General features: G+C 38.0%; 1 protein-coding gene across 1 annotated transcript; it reads left to right on the top strand.

The window, feature by feature from the left end:
- The first annotated feature begins 8,431 nt into the window (after positions 1–8,431).
- Positions 8,432–15,173, top strand: LOC147624450 (putative linoleate 9S-lipoxygenase 5). The gene is made up of 9 exons (XM_086819439.1): positions 8,432–8,753; positions 8,895–9,193; positions 9,873–10,116; positions 10,578–10,934; positions 12,196–12,281; positions 12,378–12,485; positions 12,770–13,077; positions 13,196–13,480; positions 14,149–15,173. Exons 1-9 carry the CDS (start codon positions 8,540–8,542, stop codon positions 14,906–14,908), a joined length of 2,661 nt encoding a protein of 886 aa, XP_086675565.1. The 5' UTR covers positions 8,432–8,539; the 3' UTR covers positions 14,909–15,173.
- The last annotated feature ends 3,673 nt before the right edge of the window (positions 15,174–18,846 follow it).

Genomic DNA, 18,846 nt, shown 5'->3' with positions numbered 1-18,846 from the left:
CTCTCTCTCTCTCTACACACAAACACAACTTTAGCCTTTAAATTTTCCATCAAAATTGTCTTATCATTAAGTTCTTTAAATTATTGTGCTACATTCACATCTTTAAAATTACTGTCCCCACCACGAGTTGCACTGGAAGTGTAGTGGAGCTGAATTAACACTCTGTGCACTGCTAATCACACTATTCTTCATCATTCAAAGATCAACAACTCCTATTAATTATAATTCGACTAATACCCTCGCTAGTTACAGCCTACAATCTAACTAATCCACATTCTCGCCTGCTATATCCGAGATGTTATCACTCAGGCGTGCAATTTGGTCGTTAAGATCCAGCACATTCCTCCGTTGCAAGCAAACAGTGGCCTTAAATTCCACCTTAGCCTGCTCATAATCCACTTCATTAGCACGAATGAAAACACTGGCAAGCTTTCCTAAGCAACAGTCCATGATATTCAATCGAGGTGATTGGTTAATACTATGCAGTCTGGAGCTGATTAAAATATTGAATATTACAAATTACGTTGGATTAATTCAATAAATCTCTAAAGTCGTCGTGTTAACGCACACGTTTCTTGCAAATGAATTCTCTCGCACATAATCAATTTACATTGCCTTCTTAATTAATCAAATGAAAATTTCAACCATCACTTACTTGTCGACCACTGACCCACCCAATAGCTTCCACATTGCACGTCGCCATTAAAATCAAATGCCACGCCTCTCCTATGCTTTTTCTTCCATATCTCTTTCTTTTGTCAAGCATGGCCTTGTCAGCCTTCTTCTTCTTGAGCCAAGATAGGCCTTGTCAAGAGAGGCCTTCTTCTTGAACCAAGTTGATAGTGAACAATTCACACTTTCTTTCAAGATAGGCAGTGAGGGCGAATCCATGGGGTGGACTTTATTTTTAATTAAATATCAATGATAAACATTTCCTTTGCATAAGTTTGGTCATGGTTAAGAATAATCTCAGATGCTTCTTCTAACAATCACCTTCGGCAATCCATGATGTGTGAAAATATTCTTTACAAAATGATGAGCAGCTTGATATGTAGACAATGTTTTTTTACATGTAATGAAATATTCTTGCTTACTAAATCTATCTACGATGGTCCAAATCATATCATTACGTGCAATAGTAACAGGAAATCCAGTAATAAAGTCCATGGAAATTTCTTCCCAAGGGCGATTAGGAATAGGCAATGGCATAAGTAAGCCATATTGTTTCCCATGATGACACTTGGCTATTTGGCATACAAGAACTCAGAAACAAAAGCAGCAACATCATTCTTGAGAGTAGGCCAATAAAAATCATCAATGAGTGCTTTCAAGATATGAAGTATACCTCGGTGAGCCATATAAGGAGGATTATGTACTTCTTCTAAAAGAGTTTGTCTAAAAGGAAGAGTAACACACAAACACTTTTTGAAAATGAGAAAACCATCATTATAAGAATAGCTATCAATAGGCATATAATTATTATCTTTGACTTTCAAGCATGGTGTAGAGAAATCAGGATCATTGTCATATGTGTCACGCATCGTATCAGAAGTATGAAAGTCAAGAACACATATATTAGCAATTGATGGATGTCTACTTAAGGCATCAACAATGACATTTTCTTTGCCAAGTTGATACGGAATAAGAGGATGAAAACTCTGAATAAAAGAAGCTCATTGTTCATATGATGGTATGAAATCAAAGGTTGGGTAAGTAAATGTCCAATACTCTATTGGTAAGTCTTAATCATAAACTCACAACCCATAAGATAATGTTTCCACATACGAAGTGCGTGAACAACAACAAGAAGTTCTTTGTCGTATGTACTATACTTATTCTCATCGTATGTGCTATACATAGTTTCAGAGGGCTTGAGCTTATGGCTCTCATATGCAAGGGGGTTTCCATCTTACATAAGAACTACACCAATGCCTGATCCACTGGCATCAATAACTAGAAGGAAGAAAGGACGAGAAAAAACAGGTAAATCAAGAACTGGGGCGTGAGTTAAAATATGCTTGAACATATCAAAGGAATTTTGTTGGCAATCTAGTAATAAAGTCCATGGAAAATTCTTCCCAAGGGCGATTAGGAATAGGCAATGGCATAAGTAAGCTATGCTATTTCCCATGATGTCACTTCAGACTCTTTGGCATAAGTAAGCTGTCCTATTTCCCATGATGTCACTTGACTCTTTGGCATACAAGACATTCGGAAACAAAAGTAGCAACATCATTCTTGAGAGTAAGCCAATAAAAATCATCAATGAGTGCTTTTAAGATAGGAAGTATACCTTGATGAGCCACATAAGGAGGATTATGTACTTCTTCTAAAAGAGTTTGTCTAAAAGGAAGAGTAACACACAATCTCTTTTCAAAAAAAGAGAAAACTATCATTATAAGAATAGCTATCAATAGGCATATAATTATTATCTTTGACTTTCAACCATGGTGTAGAGAAATCAGGATCATTGTCATATGTGTCATGCATAGCATCAAAAGTATGAAAGTCAAGAACATAAATATTAGCAACAATTGATGGATGTCTACTTAATGCATCAGCGATGACATTTTCATTGCCAAGTTGATACGGAATAAGAGGATGAAAACTCTGAATAAAAGAAGCCCATTGTTCATTGTTCATATGATGGTCTGCAATCAAAGGTTGGGTAAGTAAATGTGTAATACTCTATTGGTAAGTCTTAATCATAAACTCAGGACCCATAAGATAATGTTTCCACATATACGAAGTGCGTGAACAACGGCAAGAAGTTCTCTCACGTATATGTACTATATTTATTCTTATCGTATGTGCTACACTTAGTTTCAGATGGCTTGAGCTTACGGCTCTCATATGCAAAGGGGTGTCCATCTTACATAAGAACTACACCAATGCTTGATCCACTGGCATCAATAACTAATTTAACCACATTATTGGTCACATTAAATGCACATAAAATTTTCCTAAGTCATGATATAGCTTTGCACTTGATTAAAGACAATAAAGTGCTCCCAATTTCCTCAATTTTATGTTCAATCATGATTTTGTCTCTAAAGATATGTTTATTAAAGGTCAATTTATTAAGGTCTCTACAAAGATTATCTAAAGAATTTAAATTAAAGATGATATAAATGAAGTAGCCTCTAGAGATCTCGGCCCTACTTATGGGGACTAGTCACCATGTTGGAGTTCCAAGAGCTAGACCAACTAGAAAATGCACATACCATGTTTGAATGTGAATACAGGTTCCTCAAGTCTTACCATTCTACCCTAGGGATTACCCAATAGCTCATCTTAAGACTGAGGTGGAGGCACTTAAGGTGAGTCAAAAGTTTCATAAGGAAGAAAGAACTTTAGCATAACTTAAGAAGGATATTAAGGATCTCAAGTCTTAGTAAGAGTCACTAGAAAGGGCTTGGTGTTGGAAGCTATAAATAGCCAAAGCATAAATAATTGCATAAAAACTCAACTTGAAAATAAAGCATAAGAGATTGCATGACACAGTATTGGATCCAGCATGCCCCCACCAAAAGTGAGCCCACGTTTCCTTTTGGTGTATTTCAATTATATTTAGAAAAAGCACTAGTGGGGCTCAAAATAGCTTCCCTTACAAATATATCGACTTTAACAAAATTAGCTTGCCAAATTGATCCAAAGTGGTGGTATAGTATACAAGTTTTTCCTTGTTCAAAACATATCTTACAAGATCAAGATGTTGAGGCCGAATCTCTAGATGAGGTGCAAGCACGACTCATTGGAAGAAGACGATGATGAAAATGAAGAAAACAATTTAGAGAAGGCCGATCAAGAGCATGAGGAACATCAATCCAAAGAAGATGATGAGTCACCTATCGATCATGATAGTGCTTTATTGAATCTCAGGGGGTGCACTACTAAGAAACCCTATGTATCACGTGCGTTCAAAGGGTATTTAAAAAAACCCTTACCTGTTAATTTTTTATGAATAAAATGACTCTTTTTTCTTTATGGATTTATGAGTTGTTTAAAAAATCAATTAAAAAATTCCTTTTGTAAATATATTTTTGTAAATTTACCTTAAATTTTTAAATTAAAATACCCCTTCATTTGAACTCATGTGGTATACTTATATATTTTTAGGTGAACCCCCTGAGTTTTGGATAAAGATAGTGATATTGATATGAAACCCCATCTTTTCATTCAGCTTCTATTAGATAGAGACATTGATAAAGCAACACACAAATAGATTTATTAAAAGATGGGATATATTCATGACCTTGACATTGTTTTTGTAATTATTTTCCTTCAAGAGTTTTCAAGTATCTGTAAATTTTTTTTAAACATGGCTTTAAGGATTCCAATGGATAGAGACATTGATAAAGCAACACACAAATAGATTTATTAAAAGATGGGATATATTCATGACCTTGACATTGTTTTTGTAATTATTTTCCTTTAAATTTTTTCCAAACATGGCTTTAAGGATTCCAATGGATGTTTTTTTAAAAAATCTATCATCATTTTCTATATGTATGCCACATGTATAATCTAATTTGAATCTTCAACAACTCCCTAACCCTTTTTATCTCTCTCTCTCTCTCTCTCTCTCCCCCCCCCTCTCTCTCTCTCCACATACAAACACAACTAAGCCTTTAAATTTTTCATCAAAAATTTTTTATCATTAAGTTCTAACTAATCCTAAGTGCCTTCAACAGTCTCCAGATTCTCGTGCAATTTGGTCGATAAGATCCAGCACATTCCTCCGTTGCAAGCAAACAGTGCCAGTAAGCCTTCTCACATAATCCACTTCATTAGCACCATGAGTACTGAAAGCACTGGCAGGCTTTCCTAAGCAACAGTCCAGTAATCGGTTTAAATTAACGTTGGTAGTGTGAACAATTCACACATGCGTGCCTTTCTTTCAACAAGGTGCTGTGAAAGTAGTAGTGAGATGAATACTCTGAAAAGGTATACACTTTTAAGTTGTGAATGCTACATTTATACAACTTACAGAAAGAAGAAAAGTGAGCAGAGTTTGCCACTTGTGCAAGATGAACTATTTGTTCATAAAAAAATCAATAGGTTTAAAGATTAGTTTCAATGAGCTCATCTTTTTTAACATTTGGCAGAGGTTGAGATGTTCTAGTGGAATGTCAATTCCGTCACAACCTCAAGAGAGTCTTTGTCTCTTTGATTTGAGCACTTCTAGTAGCTTTAACCTTATTCCTTTGGCTTTATTATTATTATTAAGATCCATTTAATTTAATTTGGCAGGCTTTCCTAAGCAACAGTCCAGACTCGGTTTAAATTAACGCGTGATGTATGATCCTGACATTGAAATCGGTGATTGGTTAATAATATGCAGTCTGGAATAACTTGATTAAAATATTGAATATATTCAAATACGTGAGTTCATTAATGCAAAAAGTGATTACGTTGGATTAATTCAATAAATCTCTAAAGTCGCACATAATCAAATGACATTGCCTTCTTAATTAACCAATGAAAATTTCAACCATCAACTTGTGGACCACTTCAGGTCGTCATCTCCTTACTACTTTTTTTTTAATGAGCTTTTCTTCCGTATCTCTTTCTTTTGTCAAGCATGGCCTTGTCGGCCTTCTTCTTCACCCAAGTTGTTGATAGACTATGAATAATTCACACACGCGTGCCTTTCTTTCAACAAGGTGCTTTGAAAGTAGAAGTGAGATGAATACTCTCACAAGGTATACAATATTAAGTTGTGAATTAGCGCTACATTACAACTTAAAGAAAGAAGAAAAGTGAGTGGCCCGTTTGCCTTTTGTGCAAGATGAATTCGGTTCATCTCACTCGACTATTTGTTCATAAAAAATCAATAGGTTTAAAGATTAGTTTCAATGAACTCATCTTTTTTAACATTTGGCAAAGGCTGAGATGTTCTAGGGATCCTTGAAGAGTTAAAGGATTGCAAGCTTTTCTAAGCAAGACCCCATGATATTCACACAAGGTTTTGATGTGGCCAATATATGGAGACCGTCGCAACCTCGATGAGACATCATAGCTCTCCAGTCTCTCAAAACTCCAAGAGCAAGTCGAACTCCTCCAGCCACATATATCCTAGGGAGGTCTTCTCAAGATATTCCCTTCCTTGGGGTCACTTCCAAGTTTTGATTCCATAAGTCATTCCATTCAAAACTCCAAGAGCAAGTCGAACTCCTCCAGCCACATATATCCTAGGAGGTCTTCTCAAGATATTCCCTTCCTTGTGGTCACTTCCAAGTTTTGATTCCATAAGTCATTCCATTCAATTTCAATTTCAAGTAGAGTCCATTTAATTTAACCACATTATTGATCACATTAAATGCACATAAAATTTTCCTAAGTCATGATATAGCTTTGCACTTGATTAAAGACAATAAAGTGCTCCCAATATCCTCCTTGAAGATTTGATCCAATCTATCCCACTTCCACACAATTTATCTTTTTAAAGTTAAACCTAGGGTCTTGGAATAACCTTAGCCTTAATTTTACCCATGCACATTAATGCAAGTAAACAAGTTCTCTCTCTCTCTCTCTCTCTCTCTCTCTCTCTCTCTCTCTCTCTCTCTCTCTCTCTCTCTCTCTCTCTCTCTCTCATCCTAGTCTAGTCTTGCATCATAATTTTTCCCTTAAAAAAAACTAATTTTCAATCCTAAAAATCCTTAATTTCTTCAAATAAACTTGGATAATATCTCATCTTTCTACTACCTTTCTTTCTCTAGACCTTTAACTCTACTTTCTCTAGACATGAGGGTATTCCTAATTCATAATTTGAATCTAACCTTCCTAATTAAACTCCACCTTCCATAAACTAATCTAAAATCTTGTGTGAACTTGGATTCACCTTAATTAAGGCACCTAATTAATCTTCTTTCTCAATGAACTCCCCATACATTATTTAAATATTTAAATTTTCCCTAGGTTTAAGATTAGTCCATATTCCCAATCCTTAAACTTTCTATTGGTAACAAGAATGTTCTCTCAATTTATTAAGGTCTCTACAAAGATTATCTAAAGAATTTAAATTAAACTAAGATGATATAAATGAAGTAGCCTCTAGAGATCTCGGCCCTACTTATTTATTGGAGTCTGGATGGTGAGACATTTGGAAAAAGGAGACAAGGAAACTAAAGGCAAAAATCCTTCCTTTAGTGTATGTGGAAGATGTAAATGTTACATCATATGTTTTGCACGGCTCAATTTGGAAAAAGACAATTATAATTTGTGCTTGTCTTCAAATTAACCGTCACAATGCTCCCAAGAAAGGTTTTTTTCAGCCCTTAAAATTAAAAGCAATACTAAAACCTGACCGAAGGCAATACTAAAACATAAAACCTTAAAATCTCTAAAAACCATACTAATTCTGGGATTTATAACTAAAACATAGAAATTTCATGCTTTAAAATTGAAGACAATGCCGAATTCCAACAATTTTTTTTAAATTTCAGCCGAGAAAATTACACTACAAATTGGGTTATGTGAGAACTGAACCGCTAGGATTTCGAGAGTTTCTGTTAAGATACCGGTACCAAATTCTAAAGAAAACACGATGACAGTAAATACTTCTCCTTATTTTGACTCGTTGGTGAAAATGGCTACAAAGTGGATGCCTCGAATGTAATGCCAAAACTTTTGGCAAGCATAGGCAAGAGCTTTCCCACTCTATGGTGCTATAGTTTTGTTCAACCAACATTCAAAGGCGGTTTGCATAGTAGATAGGGTGGTCCATTTAGTATTCCTGGCTAGATTGGGTGAGGACAACTCCCACCTATTGAGCTAGTTTTTGTGTACACATGGAAAATGACCAGTATGGGGTGATTAGGATGGGGGGCTTAGTCATGCATTCTTTAAGGTAAGTAAAGGCTTCAGACTCACTAGTAGACCACTGGAAAGGGGTGGAAGGACGGACCAAGAGAGTGATAAGAGCTATATCAGCATACATGTGAATGAAATGGTGATGAGATAATTGGTGTATCCTAATAAAGAATGGGTGCTTAATTTTCTTTCACATTAATTAATTAATTAGGAAAAAAGACGTTAGAATTTTATAAGTTAATTATTATAAGACATTCAGAGGTTAAGGTTTGTCAACATTGTTAAGGATAAGGTTTGATTGATTATTAAAATGTAAAGATATGTGTAATTGTATGGGCTGCAACATTGGATGGATCATCGAATGGTAGCATCATCATTTTTGTACGTATAGAAAGTTGTTGTTGGGGAGATGTACTTGTGGACTTAATCAAGTCCCACGTAGCACGTGCGCCTCTTGTCAAGCGCGTTCGTATTTCACCCTTGCGTGCCAAACTCAAACTCTTTTTTCAAGACTTTTTCCAGCCGCCACATCCACACGGCACACAGTTTTTGATTGTCGTGAAGTGTAAAAACGAAAAATATTTAATTAACCAAACTCGAGGAATCGTGCAAGAAATGGACACTAATTGAATGCTCTATCTGCAAAAAAAAAAAAAAAACACACTATAAATTGCATCTCCAATTACTAGCCCACTACCAGCAATCAACACCTCGTGTGAATATTATGCAGTCTGTCTTAGGAAAGCTTGCCAGTGCTCTCACTGGTGCTAATGACGGGGATTACGAGAAGGTTAAGGTGGTGTTTAAGGCCACTGTTTTCTTACAAAGGAGAAATGTGCTCGATCTCAACGACCAAATTGCACGCGTGGGTGATAACATCTGGGATGTAGCAGGCGAGAATGTGGAGTTCGAGCTTGTGAGTGTGGAGACTGATGAAGGTAATTAGGAGTAGTTATCTTGAGATTAAGGAGGGTATTAATCTACATACGAGATGTTCTTTTTCAATTAGCGTTAGTAATCAGCTGCAGAGACTGCGTGAGATTGTTAATGAAGCTTCTGTTGTGGATATGGGCGTGCAGAGACTGGGTTTGGGAAAAGGAGTGGCAAAGCGGCGTTGGAGGGATGGCTGTCCGAGCCCAACAGCGTGGCCGCTGATGAAGGGGAGTTTTACACGGTCACCTTCGAGGTGGACAGGGACTTTGGCATCCCGGGCGCCGTCCTAGTGGAGAACCACCACCCCAACTGGTTCTTCCTCAAGCACATCACCCTTGGCCTGCCTGCCCACATGACTCCTCCACAACAACTCCACTTCCAATGCAACTCATGGGTCTACAACCACCGCCATTATAACGGTCCTCGCATCTTCTTCACCAATCAGGTCTGTGTCTTTCCAATTGTGCTTGATTTTGCACCAAATCAATCTTTAAGAAGACCCTTGCATTAACCTATCCACCTTAGTGGTTGATTTCCATTGCAATTGGTTTTCCAAGCAATTCGTTGAATTTTAAAACTCTCTCTCTCTCTCTCTCTCTCTCTCTCTCTTTTCATTTTTATAATTCTCTTCGAATTAAGAGCTCTCCACATAGAGATAAAGAGGTCCAAAGGTATTTATATAAAAAGAAGTTGCTACAAATTTTATAAAACTTAGCATACATAGATAAGAATACAGACATAGAAAAGATTTTGTATACATAGATAAGAATGATACGTCACTTACCACGGCATGGGTAACCCAATTCCTTTGTTTCTTTGCATGCCATTTCTTGAGCATATGCTTGAATTCTAGTGACTATGAGTATTGATGATAATATGCTTCTCTTGTCTCTTGAGGCAATATCAACTAGTGTTATATTGCTCAAGGGGTTTCGATGTTTTGGCATCCATGAGAGTGAAATTAACCTCATCTACAAAGAACATGATAGCAAGACCCCAAATTCAATGTTGGCCATTGACCTCAACAATCTAAGTGTTTTTTGCTTGACGAATCCTCTATTAAACAAGTGTGTCTACATGTGCTTTGGAAATCTCCAGTTATATGATATAAATTTTTTTTATAGGTATATCTCCCAACCGAGACTCCACCAGGGCTTGTGGACCTTAGATACTTGGAGCTCAAGCAACTACGAGGCGATGGCGAGGGGGAGAGAAAGACCGCTGACAGGGTGTATGACTTTGACATGTACAATGACCTTGGCAACCCAGATAAAGATGAGGTGCTCTATTCTAGACCAATTCTAGGGGGCTCTGCAAAATATCCCTACCCTAGGAGGTGTCGAACGGACCGAGCAAGAACCAAAACAGGCAAGCTATTCACATATCAATTCCTAATTCAAGTGAATGTTTCATATGTTCCACACTATAATCCAAACCACCCGATGTATAAATTTAAGCTCAATTCTTGTATACTTTCATCTAATCACTAATGATTGGGTGTTTCTCTCCTCATTTATGTAGTTTGAATTTATGTTCACCTTCACAGATTTACAAATGAGTTTCCAATTAGTTGTTCAATGTCAAGTCTCCAAACCACCCAATCTATAATTTAGTTAACTCCATTTAAACCCATCACTATTGTTTAGGTGTTTATCTCCTCATGTTCATAGTTAGAAATCATGTTCACCTTCAAAGTTTTACAAATTAGTTGTTCGTGTAATGGGCTAGCCATATTTTATAATAAAAGGATCAAGTTGAACACGCCATGTGATGATGACAATGACGATGGTGCTAATGAAGCTAATGATGACGATGATAATGTTGCGCAGATCCAGCATCCGAAAGCCCAGTTGGGCTACTAGACAGTGTGTATGTGCCAAGAGATGAGATGTTTGGGCACATCAAGAGATCGGATTTCTTGGGGTCCACTATAAAGTCATTTGCACATGAGGTGATGCCGATCATAGAGAGGGTTTTTGAAGGTAGCAAGGACTTTCAAAACATACATGAAATCAAGGACCTCTACTCCAAGGGTGTGAACCTCACCACTAAAGATATCACCCCCCTTAGCAATGAACAAAAGTTTGCAGAGTTTAAAGACCCCTTTGAAATCATTAGGGAGCTCACAAATGTTGACAATGGAGACCCCAGCATCATAAAGTTTCCTACACCCCACATCATTCAAGGTAAGATCCAACTCCCCCGCCTTGGATCTCTATTTGTCTCATAATGGTTCCCAACAATCATGGTCTAATTAGTACACACTTTTTTGCTATAGATCATAATTTTTTTATTTTCTTACACTTGGCCCCTCGTGTTGAATACTCATTAATATCTACCCTGAATCATTCAAGATAATAACATCATTTAAATCCACCTCGTGTTGAATACTCATTAATATCTACCCTGAATCATTCAAGATAATAACATCATTTAAATCCACCTTTTCGCTTTTACCATGCCTAATTGATGTGTATACTCTTTGCATCATGTTAACTTAGTAGCTAGCATTTTCCACATTTACAATGCATGGATTCACACCCTGAATCATTTAATGTTAGCACATCATTTTTCAAGCCTCCTCTCTTATGGCTTGCCTTCTTTGAAACTTAGTAGCTACCACTTTTATGATGCATAGAATTCTTCTTATTCAATACAATCTCTTTGTTTCATGTAATTAGTGATAAACTTTTGCATGTGGCATATGATTCCGTGTGTTGAACTGCAAACTCTTTTATTGATATTTTTGATAACTTAAAGTTCATTATGTTGGTGGTCAAAGGGCTCTTTACCTTACAAATCCTATAAGTTTTGACCCCCCAAAAAAAAACATTTTGGTTTTTAAGTCATTAACAAAATACTTTGGCAAGTCTCAAGGAGGTCTCAAGGTGCTTCTAACAATTAGAATCCCATTGCTATGGCCGAACATAAGACCAAAGGCTTCAAGTGAAAAAGATCAATAAAACCCAATGAAATTAGACACCCTAAAGCATCCAAGTTTACCACATTAACCACATCTCTCTCTCTCTCTCTAATGCGTGTGCATGTGTACATGTCCTAGTACACACACACACACACACTTTTGCCTTGTTAATGTGTTTATGTAACAGTTATAATCCCTCCTCCTCATCATCAATCTTAAATCATCCAAAATTAAGCACAACAATCCCTACCCCTCCCTCTTATATCCATTGTGTTTTATTTTTATGTTTTTTGGATTATAGGCAATAGTATTAACAAGGTATTCTCTTTTTTTGCATTTCCACACTATTTTGTTCTCTTCCATGGTCCACATCCAAGTTTTTTGACTGATCACAACATTTTACTCAGATCTTCTAGTTCTTGAATCCTAATATTAAATTTTAAAAGAGAGAAAATGATATATCCTTACGTTTTTTACGTTTTCTAAATTACTAATTGATAATATTTTGTTGAATGTTGATGTAGAAAATGAGATAGCATGGTTAGAAGATGACGAATTTGCAAGGCAAATGTTAGCTGGCTTGAATCCAATGGTCATTGAGAGAATTACGGTAAAGCTTTTTTTAAGAACATGAAGAGGTTTTTATTTGAAGGAAATTAAATATTTATGTTACTTTCCTTTGCATTATTTACAAATTTTCTTGCAGGAATTTCCACTTGTGAGCACACTCGATCATAATGTCTATGGATCAAGAACGTCCTCAATTACATCATATCATTTAGAGAGAAACTTAGAGGGTCTCACTGTCAAAGAGGTTCCCTTCTTGGCTCTCACTCATAACTTTATTATAAAAATATTTTATCCATTAGAAAAAAGGATTACTTTGACAACTTGAATTTTTTTAATTTGAAAAATCACTTACTTTATAAAATTTTACCCATCAAACAAAGTATGCTCATGTATTGGATCTACCATGATGTCTTTTAGCCTTACATTCTTATTCTTAATAAAGCTAGTTATTAACCTTACATTCATATTTTAAAGCAAGACTAGAATTGTATGAGTACAAAACTTACATTGTTGATTTGCCATAAATAGGCCATCAAGCAAAATAGACTCTACATTTTGGACTATCATGATGTCTTTTTACCTTACTTAGAGAAGATCAATGCCTTAGAGGGAAAGGCTTACGCATCTCGAACTATCCTTTTCTTAAGGAAACAAGGGGTACTTAAGGTGGTTGCCATAGAGCTAAGCCTACCCCCAAGTGCCATGAAGGAAGGCTTGAAAATGAATAGAGTTTTCACACCACCCACAAATTCAAATGAAAAGGACTCAGTGTGGCAGCTTGCCAAGACACATGTATCTATTAATGATGCAAGTTACCATCAACTAATTAGCCACTGGTAATAATTGTTCCTTTACTTGGTTTTCTTTTTGTAATTGTTTACTCCAATACAAGCTTAAACATAGAAAACAAAGCCAAACTTGAAATATTAACATTATGCTTCTTACATCTTGCAGGCTTCGAACCCATGCTTCCATAGAGCCTTTCATAATTTCCACTCATAGACAATTAAGTGCTATGCATCCACTTCATGTTTTATTGGTGCCACATTTCAAGAACACAATGAACATAAATGCGATTGCTAGGACTACATTGATCAATGCTTACACTGGACAACTTCTCGTTGGTGGGGTGATTGAGAGGACCTTTTTTCCGGGTAGATATTCAATGGAGTTGAGCTCTGTAGCATATAAAAGTTGGCGTTTTGATGAGCAAAGTCTACCGGCTGACTTGTTTAAGAGGTAAGTATTGTAGGATATGATGGTCTTGGCTTCTCTAAGTTAGTTATTTTTGGTGTTTACTTCAACATGCATGCTTGTTACGAAAACACACATGATGTCATGGCATCCCCCATGCATGCATTTATGCTTCACATTCGTGCATGTAAAGGAGTCGTGTGATTATTCAAATAATCATGGGGGATAGATGATGATTTAACAGAATAATGATGATGTTGATGATGAGCATGTGCCATCATTCTACATGTGATATGGAGGGTGCAAGGCTTCTCTATCCTAGCTATATTGCATTGTTTACATTAATAATAATGCACTTTTCTTGGAAAATTTGCATGTCTCTTGTTACATACTATAACACCATGTCACATGCATCTTCTTATCATATGTATATGTGTGCAGAAGTCATGATGATGTTGCTGAGTTTTTTTAAGTGTTCTAGATGTAGTTGTCTTTATTTCTGCATTGTTTGCATTAGCATATGAATGCACGAGGAGCACATGCACATTAGCGGAACATGAAAACATGTCGCATGCATCGATTCATCACAGTCAAATCTTGACATGATGATGTTCCTTAGGTCTTTAAGTGTGCCATTTCCTAACGAGAGGGAGAGATGACATTATGTGCATGTTATTGTATGATCACTTCTAACAAGTCTCACCTTTATGCAGGGGGATGGCAGAGAAGGATCCAACAGCAAAATATGGACTAAGGCTCCTGATAGAAGACTATCCGTTTGCAGTGGATGGTCTTGAGATATGGTGGGCGATAAAGGAGTGGGTGAAGGAGTATATTGAAATTTTCTACAAGGATGGGGTAACGGTGGAGGGGGATGTGGAGCTACAGAGGTGGTGGAAGGAGGTGAAGGAAGTGGGGCATGGGGACAAGAAGGAAGGGTGGGTGGATTTAAGGGGGGCAGATGAGCTAGAAGAGGTGGTGACAACAATTATATGGGTAGCATCAGCACATCATGCAGCGGTGGATTTTGGGCAGTATGCATATGCAGGGTTCATGCCCAACAAGCCAACGATGGGAAGGAAGCTGATACCAGAGGAGGACGACCATCACAGCGAGGACTCGCATCTCCTTCGCTCCAATCCCACGTCTTTCTACTTGCAATCTATCTCCACACAGTCGCAAGCCATCATAGTTATGGCCATCTTGGAGATCCTGTCCACCCATGCTTCTGATGAGGAGTACCTTGGCCAACGCACCGACTCTCCCTTCTGGACCTCCAACCCCCGAGTTCTGGAAGCCTTCCACAGGTTTGCCTCTCGCCTCGCTCAAGTCGAGGAAGCCATCTCCTCTCGCAACTCCGACCCTTCCCTTCCCAACCGACGTGGTGCAGTTAACGTCCCCTACACGCTTCTGTCTCCCTCCTCCACCGAGGGATTGACCGGCCGTGGTATTCCCAACAGTACCTCCATTTGAAATGTGCTATCCTGCATCTAAGAACAAATCTACTTACCCCATGCCATCCCAATACTTCCTCTAATTATAAATCTGCTTACCCTAATGCCAATATGAGAATAAATCTACTTACCCCCCCATGCCAATACCCTCTCTAATTATACAAGCCAATCGGTACTTTCTATAACCATACAAACAAGAATATACCCTTTGCACATGATGCAACCGTACTAAATGCAAAAAGAAAAATATATTTATAATTTTTCTTGCTCTCCTAAAAGAAAAAGCTTCTCAATTTCTAACCGTACATCTCTTATTAGTGGGATTGGTTGCATTTTCAATCCATTCCTATCTTGGGTGCATATAGTAGGACTGTCCACTTTGCAAATGGAAAATTAAGTAGTGATAATTATTAAAAAAAAACGCTACTAAAATGTAAAATTCAAATATATTGATGTTTTTTCTTGTGTTTGTAAAAGAAAAAGCTTTTGAATTTCTAAGGGTGTTTATACAGTGCCCCCCTTTTATTGGATGGGAGAGCAGAATGGACAAGGAGACTCCATGTCCATGAGAATATCTCCCCCCCTTTTTAGGCTTTCCCCTTCTTGCACTCAGTGTTGTGTAAAGCACGTAACTGTATATGCAATCGCATGCATTCATCTAACATGGAGTGTACACATTAAACCTCCATGCACAATTAAGATTTCATGGCCTCCCTATGTGTCTAGTAATTAGTAAGGCACAAAGCAGACACTTACACAAATCCAGATATGGATTTGCACTAACCAAACCCTTTATATATCGAGCTCACCAAACCACCATGTGCTTCAACTTACAAGTCAGCATGCAAGCAAACATGCTGATGACTAACCAAACCCTTTAAATATCGAGCTCACCAAACCACCATGTGCTTCAACTTACAAGTCAGCATGCAAGCAAACATGCTTTTCTTGTATTTTACCTAAGGGGAAACCAAATGTGCTTTGCTTTGGCCTACATTTTTGGTTACACAAAATAATCAACATAAGTATTGTTATGTGGACCGCACACCGCAAGGCCGCACACTGCAAGTCTGGATCGCAAGTGTAATGCCGCACTGCATACCTTAAATGAATAGTCATTACGGGATCTCAAGCAGTGTAAACAGGAGGTCGTGCCTGTCTGAGTCCTGCGACCATGTAACTAATTTTTAAAGGCTATATGCCTGTGTATTCTGGGGGGCAATCAATGAATCAATCAATCAACATTTCATGTGATAATCTAGCAGTCTGCATTAGTGAAGCATTAATCATGTCGCAATGTGTATAATTAGTTCTATATTCATTTATCAATATAAACTACCTTTTTAATTAATGTTGTATGCTAAGAGGGTAATCATTCTCGTATTACTATATTAGTGTTTAAGTACATAATATAGTGGGAGGGGCCAACAATCTAGAGGCTCTATTCAATGGAAGGATAAAGAGGAAAAAGATCATGCGATGGCATTTGCTCATAGAGCGGGTAGCTCGAACAATGCTTATGGCTACTCCAGTGGAGGTCGGGGTCGAGGAGGAGGCCGGGGTCAAGGCTCGAGGGTCAAGGAGGAGGCCGTGGTCCTGGTAGGGGTGGTCGAGGCGGCGATCGACCGTGCATCTATTTGTTCTACACAGAGGAAGGGCATCGGCGATCAGAGTGCCCAGAGGCACAGGAGTATGACCGACAGGAAGGGAGAGCGATAAGAAACAGCAGTAGGGAAGCAACCAAGTGTGTCTATGGTTCAAATTGAGTCCCTCGGTGGAGCAGGGAGATCCAAAAGTTTGCGTGGTCACTCACTCTCGAAAGAAGAGTGGGCCTCAACTTAAAGTAGCAGTTCACAGGAGGCTAGCATTGATTAGCCAGCACAGGAAGAAGAGTGGGCCTCAACTTAAAGTAGTAGTTCACAGGCTAGCATTGATTAGCCAACACAGGAAGAAGTGCGGCATCAAGTTACATCTTGGGTAAAGGAGGAAGTACCCAAAACTGAAGTTGAGAAAACCCCAAATGTGGTTCATTTTTGGGATAGTGTTATAGTGATTGCGGACTCTTCCGAGTTGTCCAAAGTCTATGAAAAATCAAAGCTTATTTAATTTTGTTTGTCATGCAAGGTGACAAAGTTAGCTTTGTGTTGAAAATGGATGAGTGTCAGATTGTGAAAGGAAAGAGGATAGAGCAAATGAGTATCACACTCATGAATGAGGCTATGACATATGCAAAAAGTTCAGAGTTATCATCTTTTCTCATTGAAGACACATTTGAGGGGAATACTGAGATCAACCAAACTCCTGATAGTAGGGAGAGGATTTGCAAAATAGACTTTCCCTCATATAGTGTCCAATCTGAGAGAGATATGGTGGCTTGGGGCATTTGAAGTACTGAAAGAGACACATGAAGTTCTCGCTTGGATGTTTGATAGGATACCCTGGATTACCACTGTCATCAAAGCACAGATTTAGGGAGAAAAACTTGAGGTAGAGAGCAAGGGCACTTATACAGTAGATTGGCATTTGGGGGGTGACCTGAAGACAATAAAGTGCTTGCTTGGGTGTCCACAAGGTGCTAACACCCCAAATCCTTGTCCATAGATTGGGAGGTGACCTGAAGACAATAAAGTGCTTGCTTGCTTGGGTGTCCACAAGGTGCTAACACCCCAAATCCTTGTCCATGGTGCATGAGTGGTGAGGGAAAACAAACAAAGGTCGGGAAAGAAGAGGATGCTTGAGAATCAAGATATTGAGCATGACTCCATGGACGATGATGCTGGTTATTGGGTTGGAGGTGTCTTATTTGCCAACATGCTAATTGTGCCAAATAGGCATTTGAGAGACCTAGAATGGAATCCTATATTAAGATACCTAGAATGGAATCCTATATTTAAAAGAGACTAAGGTTTTGTAAAAGGGGAGGAAAAGGGTGTCTTGTTTGCCAACATGCTAATTGTGCCAAATAGGCATTTGAGACCTAGAATGGAATCCTATATTAAGAGACTAAGGTTTTGTAAAAGGGGAGGAAAAGGGTGTGTGTGTGAATCTCGGGGGGTCAATCGTATAAATATGTAAGTATCACGTGGGTTCAACAGAAGGACATTTTAAATATTTAAAACTTACAGAAATATATTTACAGAGGGGATTTATTTATTGTATTTTTAAAAAAATTACAGATTTGAATAGGAAAGGATACATTATATTCACTGAAAAATTCACAGATAAGGGACTTTTTAAATAGACCTTGCACGCATGTGATATAGAGGATTTACATATAGTGATCCCCCCGAGGTGTGAATGGACTTATGGTCCACTAGCTCACCTATTTAAAGGTGGAGCTAGAAGGCATTTTTGTATGGAGCAAGAAGCCTAGTTGTATTTTGAGCAACTTAATAAATAAGCAAGATATTTTCTTGTATTTTGTGAGTCTTTCTCCTCCACATCTTTGATCTAGCATGAGCACCATGAAATTCTAACATGGTATCTAGAGCCTTGGTTGCTTAGGTCACTTTTGTGGTGTAGAATAGGTCAACACTATTATTTTTTTCTTTGTGGAGCTGAACCTCCTGCCAGTGGAGTAGCTCCAACAACTCGTGGAGGCAATAACTCGGGGAGCTCTCAACTAAGAACTTGAAGAGGACGTCTGAGTGCTCAGGGATTTTAGTGCTCATTAGACGAATTAACCTTTCTCTACTGCGACATTGCCGTCTGAGTAGGCCGGCATCGTTTTTTGCACTGCTGGATGTCGTACAGGAATACGTCGTGTCTAGGCGATTGCAGGCAGTGTGGGCTTAGAGCTTTTGAAGCCCATAGCCTCAAGAGTCTACAGTTCAAATCTTAGCCCTAATGGCTGCTCCAAGCGCTCACAAAGAGAAAAACCAGGCTACTCTCTTATCAAGCCATTGAAGCTTCCATTAAAGCTTCAAAATCAAGCTTCTTTTTTCTCTAATCCTCTCC

Source organism: Cibotium barometz, chromosome 25 (genome assembly GCF_041138505.1).
Source record: "Cibotium barometz isolate CiBa-2024 chromosome 25, ASM4113850v1, whole genome shotgun sequence".
In the NCBI taxonomy this organism is placed as follows: domain Eukaryota; kingdom Viridiplantae; phylum Streptophyta; class Polypodiopsida; order Cyatheales; family Cibotiaceae; genus Cibotium; species Cibotium barometz.
The sequence above is the reverse complement of the archived record's forward strand: the minus strand, read 5'-3'. Positions and strand labels throughout refer to the sequence as shown.